At 32.6% G+C, this 11,098-nt stretch overlaps 2 protein-coding genes across 3 annotated transcripts in view; one reads left to right on the top strand and one right to left on the bottom strand.

The window, feature by feature from the left end:
* Window positions 1-404: 404 nt before the first annotated feature.
* Window positions 405-4,042, top strand: LOC115881272. The gene is made up of 4 exons (XM_030898690.1): window positions 405-546; window positions 606-869; window positions 923-1,098; window positions 3,034-4,042. The coding sequence occupies exons 1-4, from the start codon at window positions 491-493 to the stop codon at window positions 3,459-3,461; spliced, it is 924 nt and encodes a 307-aa protein (XP_030754550.1). The 5' UTR covers window positions 405-490; the 3' UTR covers window positions 3,462-4,042.
* A 2,251-nt stretch (window positions 4,043-6,293) lies between these two features.
* Window positions 6,294-11,098, bottom strand: part of LOC115881281 (E3 ubiquitin-protein ligase mib1-like) — a 71,922-nt gene continuing 67,117 nt past the window's right edge. The window contains exons 1-7 of one of the 2 annotated variants that reach the window (XM_030898699.1): window positions 10,780-10,798; window positions 10,509-10,728; window positions 10,215-10,449; window positions 7,847-8,121; window positions 7,137-7,302; window positions 6,899-7,074; window positions 6,294-6,736 (exon numbers count right to left, since the gene is read on the bottom strand). In XM_030898699.1, the coding sequence (XP_030754559.1) occupies window positions 6,596-6,736; window positions 6,899-7,074; window positions 7,137-7,302; window positions 7,847-8,121; window positions 10,215-10,449; window positions 10,509-10,724 (1,209 nt within the window). In that variant the 5' untranslated portion in view covers window positions 10,725-10,728; window positions 10,780-10,798 and the 3' untranslated portion in view covers window positions 6,294-6,595. Of the gene's footprint in view, window positions 6,737-6,898; window positions 7,075-7,136; window positions 7,303-7,846; window positions 8,122-10,214; window positions 10,450-10,508; window positions 10,729-10,779; window positions 10,799-11,098 lie in introns of those variants that run through there. The other variant, XM_030898698.1, reaches the window with a different exon arrangement.

Below are 11,098 nucleotides of genomic sequence, written 5' to 3'. Positions count from 1 at the left end.
AACTAAGCGATGCGCAACGACTGCATCACCCAGACACTTGGTAAAATTTCATTAAACAGGGCCATACATTGGCAACTTGTTGCGCAATAGCCAGCGTTGTGCAATTTGTTTGATTAGTATATGCCGCTTATAATTACCAATATTCAGAAATACAGAGACTCAAAAATTATATATTTTTTTTGGGTATTTTTTACTAAGATTTTCAAAAAATTCAGTTTTTCGCTAAAATTATATAAATCAAAGTAAATCCAACAAATATATAAAATAGTAATTATTTAGTTCATTAATTTAAGCTAATGTACATGTTAGAACTCTTTATTTTATCAAAAATCAAACATACTTACTTCTGGCAAGTCCTTTTGATCATTCAGCTTTTTCATTGTTATTTTATTTTTTAGTAAACGCATTTAAAAATAGAGGAAAATATCAAAACAGTAATATCTTATTACTATTCAAAGGTGATGTTAGCGAAGAAGTAAAATCTGCAATAATGCAGAAACGAGTAAATCCGTGGATTATATCTATATCTCCTATGATATCTATAACGTAAAGGAATTAAGGTATTTGGAATAATTTTACCAATTTATATTATTTCTATATTACAGCTTGTGGCAGATGGCTTGTGAAACTTATGCTGAGCAGCTCCAAGAGGATGAAAATGCTGACCCCATGGAAATAGTCACATACTTACTTGCTTGTCATAAAGTAGAGAAAGCCGTACACATTCTTAGTAACAAAATGATGTTCAAAGAAGCGTTTGTCCTAGCTAAAACGCGCCTCGGTGTAGATAGTCCTTTACTTACTGAAGTACTTGAAAAATGGGGCAAAGACTTGAATTATCATGGGGCATTTGCGCGGGCAGCACAATGGTATATTTTATGATAAATTTTTGAAAACTTATTAAACATTTTTTTAATTATAGCTACGTAGTTATCGGCAAATACCAAGAAGCGGCGTCAGCGTTGTTTAGGCTTAAAACATCGAACCTTGAGTTGTTAGAGTTGGGCGTCGAGCTTGCTCAGTTGTCTGGAAACGAAGAATTGCTTAAGGCTCTGCAATTCAAGTTCAATGCATTTAAGTCAGAAGAAACTGCAGAAGGTATTGATATGAGTTTCTGATGAATATTCTTTACTTTACTCTTATTTTATTTCCAGTAAAACAAATTAAATAATTTTATAAACTATAGTTATAATGAATTATTATTAGTAAGCTTGCTAAGCTCTATTTCTGAGAATTATATGAATTTAAGAAAAAATCAATTTAAACTATGTGAATTTCTTCAGCATACCCAATAACAATGAAAAAATCACTTTTTTTTAGTGATTTTTTCATTGTTATTCTTCTTCTTTTCACTTTTCACATAATCAATGTCTTCATTGGTTATGTTAAAACTGTCCATAACAGCAAATTACAAAAATTCCCTTCCAAATATGCATAAAGTGGGGTAGGTAACACAATATCGAAAAAAGTAGGAAAAGTTTAGAATTTACAATTGCGTCTACATACCAAGTTTTTTTCTAATATTGAGAGGGTTTTCAAGAAATCGATTTTTAGCCGACCATACCAATGGGTATGGTAGGCTATTAAGATCGGAAAAAAAGTTTTTTTAATTTCACTCAAAACGAGTTATTTGGGTCATAAATGACCTAAATACAAAATATTTTCATGGTGTCTGTCTGTCTGTTCGTCTGTCCGTCTGTCTGTTCGTCTGTAATACGTTAACTCAAAAAACGGTGAACCCATTTTAACCAAATTTGGCACAAAAATACTGTGGCACACGAGAATCTGGCCATTAGTTTTTGGTGGGGGTGGGGGGTTGGTAAGGGGGTATGGGAGGGGGTTAAAAATTAAAAAAAATCGTAACTCCAAAACTACAGTAACTAGCGAAACGCGGTTTTCAAATTAAGATTAGGAATAATATTTGCAACAAAATTTGTAATAACATCAAAATCAGTCAAAGTCGCAGTTTTTGAGTTATTAACATATTTTAGTATGGGCGGCTATACGGCGCCAATTTTTTTTTATTAAAATTACAGAAAACGTAGTAAATCTGATAAAAATATCTGTGATGTATCTTAGATAATTGTAAAAAATCGAATATGTCAATGTTTAAGATACCAATCATATTGCTGTGATACCGTATTGTTACGGATTCCATGGGTCTACTAATTTAAACTCACGATAAAGTACTTAATGGATTTATTTTCCCACTATATACACACAATTTATACTGATTACAACACACAATTAACTATTTAAAAAAAATACTTCGCCAAATTGTCAACATTCGCTATTCAAAAAGTAACCTTATTTCAAATCTAAATTGAACTGCTAGGCGCGGTTGCGCTTGTTCGAAAATTATCTGTAACGCTCTTTTTAGTTCCAGTAAATTCTTTACAAGATCCTATTTCCACTTGAGTCTACGAGAAGGCGCTTCAAACAATGTCCTGTATTAAAAATGAAACCTCAACCTGCAATTAATTTTTCATTTGACTTTTTTCGATATTTTAACACTACTATACATACTTAACCTTCTTACAATACCATACTCTATACAGAGCGTCGGTTACCTCTCGCATGTGCTTGTGATGTGTGTCATCAGTGTTTCACAAGTACACGGGACCTACAGTTTATCGCCGAATTCGAACGAGAGGCTGTACTAGGCAAATATACTCAAAATGGTTTCCCATTGCTTTCCTTGAGGTGGCAGCTCGCTGGTCGTTCTATTTAGATAAATCAGTATTATTATTTAAATAAATAAAGCGACCAAACTGGCTGGGGATCGTACCTTTCGCACCGCAGATCGACACATCAGTGTTTCGCTACGGCCGGGCACTACCTAACACTACTTTTTGCATGTGTACAGAGGATTTTTAAAATTTGCTTCCAGGACAGTTGTTAGTTGTAAGGACATAATAAGTCAACATTATTTGTTATTAAACATGCTGTAGAAATTTTATTTAAACATTTTTTCAATAACTTTTATTTTGGAACACCCTATATATTAAAAGTTATGTATGATACGTTTTCCAGATAACACTGGAGTTGACGAAAACGAAAATGTGAAAAAACAGGTAGGTATTGTTGAGAACAGTAATATAAATGGAGGAAATGAAGTTACACAAGAAAAAGAAAATGTAATCAGGGAATCTACAGGTGACAGTCCAATAGAATGCAGTTTAGACAAACTAAATGCCCAAGAAAGCACAGAAGTTGTTGAGGGTGATTTAAAAAATGGAGATATAAAAGAAAAAGAATGCTCTGTGGATAAGGAATCTGTAGATAATGGGAACTTAATAGAACCCTGTACCCAAACTGTAGAGTTTGAGCGTTCGATAGAGTGTAGCTTAAATGAACAGTGCAGTTTATCAAAAACAGACGCTATTGAGGTCAGTATTAAAAACGGAGTTGATGTGACTGTTAAAGAAAATGACATTTCTGTCAAGGAGTCGGTAGAGTAGGCAGAACAAAACAGTGATAAAAACAAAGATATTATCTAAGTTTCTAAATCTAAAATTTTAAGTTCAGCATAATAAGATGCTTATGACTGAGAAGTTTTATTTTTTTTTATTTTATAGTTTTAGGTTTATTATTTGACTGAATGATTTACTTATTTTTGATTGATTCCGTATTTAATATTGTGTTGTTTTGTTATTTTGAAGCTGATCTGTTAATTAAGATATAAGAAAGTAATCTTTACGTTTATACTATTTCGATTGTTGAAATAAATGTTTTTGGTAATGACATTTCTGTCAAGGAATCGTTACAATAGACAGAAAAAATTGCCATAAAAACACAGATGTAATATCTGAGTTTCAAAATCTAAAAGTTAATAGTTCATCATAAGATACTTGTGATTGAGAAGTTTTGTTTTTTTTATTATGTTATAGGATTATTGGTTTGACAATATGACTTATTTTTAATGGATTCTGTAATTAATAGAATGCTATTTTGTTACTTTCAAGCTGATCTGTTAAATAGATATAAGAGTGTAATACTTTAAGTTTGTCCTATTTCAATTGTTGAAATAAATGTTCATTTCTTAAAAGGTTTTTAGTTTAAAATGTATAACAGTGAAAAATGAAATTAAACCTTTATTAAACCTTAAGAGAAATTACATGAAATAATATATTTTAAAATAATAATCAGTTTTATGAATATATTAAAACAATTTTAAGTTCTATTTGAGCTATAGTCCTAATTTGATAAGTTGGAAATTATATTTTCATTTAAGCCATTTAATAGGAAGCCATTTGAGAGATATTGTAATTAATTACTTCACAATATAACATTAGGATGTGTCTTAAAGTTCTCGACAAACGGGAATTTTTTTGATATTTAACAACTTTTTACTCTTTTTTACAAGTTATTGCGTGGCAATAACTCCTTCGGTATAATAAAAAAATTTTTTTCTCCTTCGGTATAATAAAAAATTCCCATTTGTTGCCAACATTTTAGCACATCTTGTATAACAACCTTGCTTACATAGTGATCATACTTATTCGTGCGTGACATAGTCCTATTTTTAACATTACAGAATAACAAATTTTTAACAAGATGGAAACAAAAAATAATAACTTATAATATACTTTTATAGTAGGTAGACTTAGATTTTTATATGCTAAGAATAAACCTTATAATCATAGATAACAACTATGTTATCTGTGCTTATAATGAGATTCTGCTTAAAAAGATAATTAATTTTTAAGATGCCATATGTTACTGTAAAGACTAAATTATCATTTTAATAACTAGAAGTCCATAGTTTTTTTTATTAAGATGATTACATAGAAAAAAATAGTTAAGACAGAATGTTTTTAAGTTCTCTAGATGCTATAGTCGAGACAAAATAACATACAGTGCATTAAAAAATGGCATCACAGAGGCCTTTGAAATAAAAATCAGTAGATGGTATAGTTTGCTCAAAACTGCCTCAATTGATTGTGATATCTGTCAAGAAAACTATACCTCAAATCAAATGATGATCCGATATGACATCTGGTTTTTAAGTGAAAAAGAGAGTACGACGATATATTATGACGACAGAGCGTTGAATTTCACAATTTTCTTAACAATATTCTTCTCTGAACACTAAGGTTTTATTTTATACATGAATAATTAAAAAAAAAACAATAAATCTAAAACTTAATTAATAAATTACTTTAAGTCTACAAAAATATGATATATGAATTACAAATTTCCTAAATAGTGAAAAGTTTCTCTATGTATAATATGAATTAAGAGAATTAAATATAAAACGTTTACATAAAACACGATGTAAATGAATAAAAGTGCATAAAAATCGGAATGCCTTTTTTCAATAATGAAGTTTTTCAGTTTTGCGTTTTCTAACAAACTATTTTGCTAATACAGGGTAAACCAAAATCACAATATACATCTCAATCTCAATTTATAGAAATAAATTTCATAAATATCATATAACTAGGTCAATTCTAGATGCAAATATTGAAAGGGACCTACTGCATTTTTTTAATTCTACAGTTCATAATTTTACTACCAATAATGGTTTCTATTTTTTTTGTAAACTACTTTATGCAGAGAAAAATGAGTAGAGATAACAGATTCTAAATTGACCGTTTAAAATTAGAATTTTGTTTATTTCAAGATCAGTCGATAGATACAAATATTACTGTAAAATATTCAGTGAAGTACTTAGATGTTTGATTTTAAATAATAATTTTACACAAAAGGCGACTTGATTAATAACACCCACACATCAATTATTGTCAGTTTTTAATTTAGTTCGAACTATTTGTGAAAACAGTTATTAATAATGCTGTTTTGGTTATATTAAGTTTATTTTTTAAAAAGCAATCACCTCCTGAATTTTATCACACTTATTCATTTATTACTCTGTATCTCAAACTAGATGGTGCATTTTTAGCGCACATAATTTACATAATTTAGAAACCAGTTGATATAAATAAACAGTGAAATTAGATTAGGGTCATATAACGTGTGATCGAAAAAAAAACGGCGTCCAGTTGGCTGAGAAATGACGATCATTTCCCATATAAATTTACATCTAAAATGACAGCGATCTTCATTTCATAGCTATCGCTGACGCCGTTTTTTTTTCGATCATACGGTACTACACAGTTCGTTAATTTATTAAGAATTTTTTTTTCTCAAACCTCACAAAAGTATAAATTTTTGCGATGTGATTGACAATATAAAAAAGTAATTTTAACGCCTAGGCATAAAAGTGTTAAATTCAACGAGCGTAATCATAGTTTCTCGATATAAAATTACATAGAAGGTATGACTTTTAAATCTTTTTATATTATTTGGAACGTTTGAAATTGTTTAAAAAATTATTTGTGGCGCTTGAAAAAAACATGTTCTATTCAGAGTAAAAATTACTTATTGTGCCTCGAGGCTGTACAAACGTACAACCTCGCCACGAAAGATGTCATTTTTACTACTAATAAAACAATATACTATTATATGCGTCATATAATGAAAATTAACGAACTTGAATTTCATGAAACTTTTCACTTATTAATAATTAATAAAAAACTTTTTTTGGTGCTTCACCTTAACTTCACTGAAAGACTGGTGATACTTTGTTACTTCAATAGAGCAAAATCCTTTTTTCTACAGCTTTCCTGCAAATGGGACATTCCGTCATCTGATCACCGCACATCTGGCATAATCCATGTCCGCACAAGAAAATCATGTTTTTGAGACGATCCAAGCACACTGGACACATGGTCTGAAAAGCGAACAATTGATGTAAAATTTGCCTTGTCAGTTTTTCAAATATTTATACACGGTGTCGCTTACAGTTGCGGCGTGTGGTTTAATATTTTAGAAAATAATTTCACGCTTTTTTTTGTTATCGAATATGTTAGAGAGTATAAACTTTATGTCTTACCTGTTCTTTGATGTCTTGTAATTGTTGTTGCAATTTCTGTATGTCGCTGACGTTTGTGGTGTCTCTACCGCCGTTGTTCATAAGTTGTTCTGGAGGAGGAATAATTTCTGCAGCAGTTGCTGGTTGAGGCTTGATTGGATCCTCTTCAACGTCCGCTTTTACTTCGGATATTGTTCCTAATTTTCAAAAATATAATGAAAATAGATATTATTTTTTAGAAGGGTATTTTTCTATATACCTAAACCTCCACTACACACGGTCATAGGAACCATCAGTTCAATCTGAGAGCGGCATAAAACGCATTTCTTCATTATTTGAGCGCAACTCTCGCATGCAACCATATGTCCACATGGTTTGAACAAAACAGAAGATTTCTTGTCCGAACAGACTAAGCATTCTTCAATCTACAAGTAAAAAATTAAAACAAAAATAATAAAACTACTCAACAAAATTTCTGATAAAATATTTCATAACATAAAAAGATTTAACATGGAAGTAATTGAGTTTCGAAAAACCACCCCTCAATTATGAATGATCGTTCACCAAGACAATGCAAGTTCCCACACAGATCGAAAAACAATTGAGTTTTTAAAGCAAGAAAACATTGACTTGTTAGACAATCCTCCATACAGTCCCGACCTAAGTCCTAACGACTTTTTTACTTTTCCATAGATTAAGAATGAACTGCGTGGTCAAAGGTTCCAGTACCCTGAATATGTAGTCAGCGCCTTAAAAACGCCATTTTGAAGGTACTAACATGCGAGTGGAATAACTGCTTTCAGACTGGGTCCCAACGGATGCAAAAATGCATTTCTCTTCCACGAGGAGCGACTTCATACTTCGAAAAACAATAGTGTTTAAAAGCTATCTACACTTTTTTTCTACCTATATGTGCAAAATATAAAAGACAACCCTCGTATAGATTATAGATAATATCAGCAGAGATACCTTAATTCTTCCTGTGACTGATTCACGGCAAATCAGACATTTCTTGACGCGGGGACCACATGCTGAGCAGCACGTGACGTGGCCACACGGCTGAAACAGCATGTCTCTCTTGCTATCCGAACACACAAGGCACTCGTCCAGAGTCGACGTAATGTTTGTGTTCTGAGTATTCTGATTTGGACCCATATCCATTTCACCGCTCTGTTTGTCCTTGTGACATTTAGCCAAGGTCTTGCACAAGTTCGGATCGGGACAAAGATCCAGTGGTGTTTGTCCTAAAATAATAATAAGTAATAAAAATAAAGTATTACAAGTATAAATGAATAAGTAATAAGAAAATAAAAAGTTGTAACATTATGTCTGAAGGATAAGTCAGATTTGCCAAACACAGGTCAATTAATGGTCCAGGGCTAAAAGCAAACAAGCTTTTAGCTTTTCGGTTAGCTTCTGGTAGGTATATTCGCAGATGCAGTTAGTTACATTATAAAGTTTGAAATATAACTGAAAAGTTCTATATCTCTAATCAGATTACGACATACTATCTTTATTTAATATTGGAAAATGCGAATTTACAACATTTTGGCTTGTTTCATTATCATCACCATTTAGCTTATTCCGTCCACTGCTGAACAAAAGCCTCCCTCAACTCTAGCCATTTCTATGTATTTTGTGCCACTTGAGTCCAGTTTCCAGTCACTCTCTTAATATCATCTGTCCATCGACAAGGAGATCGTCCTCTGCTTCTATAGGCTTCGTGTCTTGATCTCCATTCCACAAGTCTCTTTGCCCACCATCCATCTGTTATCCTTGCCACATGTCCTGCCCAATTCCATTTAAGATGTGACAGATATTACCGCATCAGTTCGATTTCGCATGGTATGATTTGGTATTTTATCCCTAAGTGTAACTCCCAATATGGACCTTTCCATTTTCTGTTGCATGACCTGTATTCTATGTATGTTCTTTTTTGTCAAAGTAAGTGTTTCAGCTTCATACGTCAGGACAGGCAAGACAAACTGGTTAAAGACCTTTCTTTTTAAACATATTAGAAGATCAGAACTCAGTATATGCTTTAGTTTACCGAATGCCGCTTACGACACACCTATTCGTCGTAGAATTTCATGTGTCTGATTATCCCTTCTAATACCGATCTCATGTCCTAAGTATTTATATACAGGGTGAGTCTTACAACATACCATAAAATTTTGATTTGTTTGAAAAAAATGGAATTTTTTTAGTTTTTTAGTTCATATGGCAACATAGGTAGTGGATTAAATTTACAAGAAAGAAAACTCAGAAAAGATCCAGTGGTTCTCAAAATTCAAGCAAAAAACATTTTTTTGGGAAATTTTCAAACTAAAATAACTCGGTTATTTTGGACTTATTTGAAAAACGGTAAAGAGAAAGTATGTTTCTTTTATCGAGATCTACCAGCCCTGAAAATATTTGCACTTATTTAAGACTCACCCTATATATGCACTTGTTTCAAAAGTAAGTTATTAATGTTTAAATTACCACTCAGTACTAGGTTTGTCATGTATTGTGTCTTTGATAAGTTAATTTTCAAACCGACTTTTTCCGAAGCATAATTTAGCGTATCCAGCATATTCTGTGCTTCCTGTATATTGTCTGTTATTAAAACAATATCATCTGCAAAACAGAGATGTTTTATCAACTTGTCATCGATGTTAATTCCTGTTGAATAACAGTTTATCATTTTTAACATACTTTCTAGCACAGCAACGAATAGTTTAGGTGAGAGTGTGTCGCCTTGTCTTACCCCTCGATCGATATTGAATTTGTCTGTGCATTGATTTGTCGATATTCTGACGTTTGCCGTGGCATTATCATATATATATGTCTTATGATTGCGGAGTATCGATGATCGATGCGACTCTTAATTCAGGCTGAGAGCGTCGAGCGTCGCGTCGCGTCGCGTTTGCGTATCCGCCCCATTGAACTCGAACCCCGACGCTCAGCGGACGCTAGCGTAACGCCAAACGCGACGCGGTCTGCTTGAACGGTCTAATTTAAGTTAAGTGAATTGATTCCATTTCGACACGCGGACGCGACGCAAACGCGACGCGACACTCGACGTTCTCAGCCTGAATGTACTTTTACTTAGTGTCTCTAGAAGCTTCCACTGGTCTACCGAATTGAAGGCCTTCTCAAAATCCACCAAGACAAGCATTAGTGGTCTATTATACTTGATGCATTTCTTGATAAGGAGAGATTGGCTTGTTTAGTTTTTGAGAAAACTATATGTGGACCGTGCAAGAAAACAATGAAAAATAAAAAATTATACAATGACAAAAATGGAGCAATGAGGAATAAAATAATGCCGTAAAAAGTAATCGTTTGCTATTACCTTTTTTATTCTTGATTGTCAAGTCAGCACCGTTTCCAGCAAGGAAACAAGCGATGCTCGCTGAAGACTTTTTATCGGATCCTTGCGTTCCTAACCCCATAAGCAACTTCCCCACGTCTTGTACGTCTTGAAGTTGTCGCAATTGTGATAAAGTATGATGACGTAATGCCTCATGTAACGGAGTGTCACCGTCCTTATCGGCGATGTTTAAGTTAGCCCCTTCTCTGACCAAAAGCTAAAAACATAAAATACATGTATATTTATTGTAGGCAAATAAATACTATGTATACTCACTCTAACTATTTGCGTGTGTTGTCTTTCAACAGCAAGGTGAAGAGCAGTTTGGAGATTGACGTTTTGTAGGTCCATATTAGCCTTTCCGTGAAGTACCAGCTGTTCGGCGACTTCTACGTGATTATTAAGGGCGGCAAGGTGAAGGGCCGTGTAACCGTCATCTTTTTTCTCGTCGACAATCCATGGACGAGGTAGTTTGGCCAATAAAATTTTCATAGCACTGAAAAAAAATATGTTATATTAAATTTTGTTACATTAATTTCATACCAACAATATTGAGTTTCTAGTCTAGTTTAAGGAAATTTATATTAAAAAGGGAAATTGGAACAACTTTCGTTGCACGTCATCAATGACACCATGCGTCGTTTAATGGAGTTTGCTGGTGGTCGTATTATGATGTGCAACGAAAGTTATTTTAATTTCCCTTTATATCTATCTACATTACAATAGGATAGATCTCTTTCAACTAGATTTATATCACCCTTGAGGTAAAAACTATGATCTATTAATTAGTAATATTAAATAATATAATACTGCTGTTTAATATTTTAGGAGAAAAAATTGTACTTTGTTAAGTTCAAAGAACTCTT

The sequence above is a fragment of the Sitophilus oryzae genome, unplaced genomic scaffold (assembly GCF_002938485.1).
Source record: "Sitophilus oryzae breed Bouriz unplaced genomic scaffold, Soryzae_2.0 scaffold_1711_pilon_pilon, whole genome shotgun sequence".
Classification (NCBI taxonomy): domain Eukaryota; kingdom Metazoa; phylum Arthropoda; class Insecta; order Coleoptera; family Curculionidae; genus Sitophilus; species Sitophilus oryzae.
This window is presented reverse-complemented; position numbering and strand designations above follow the sequence as displayed.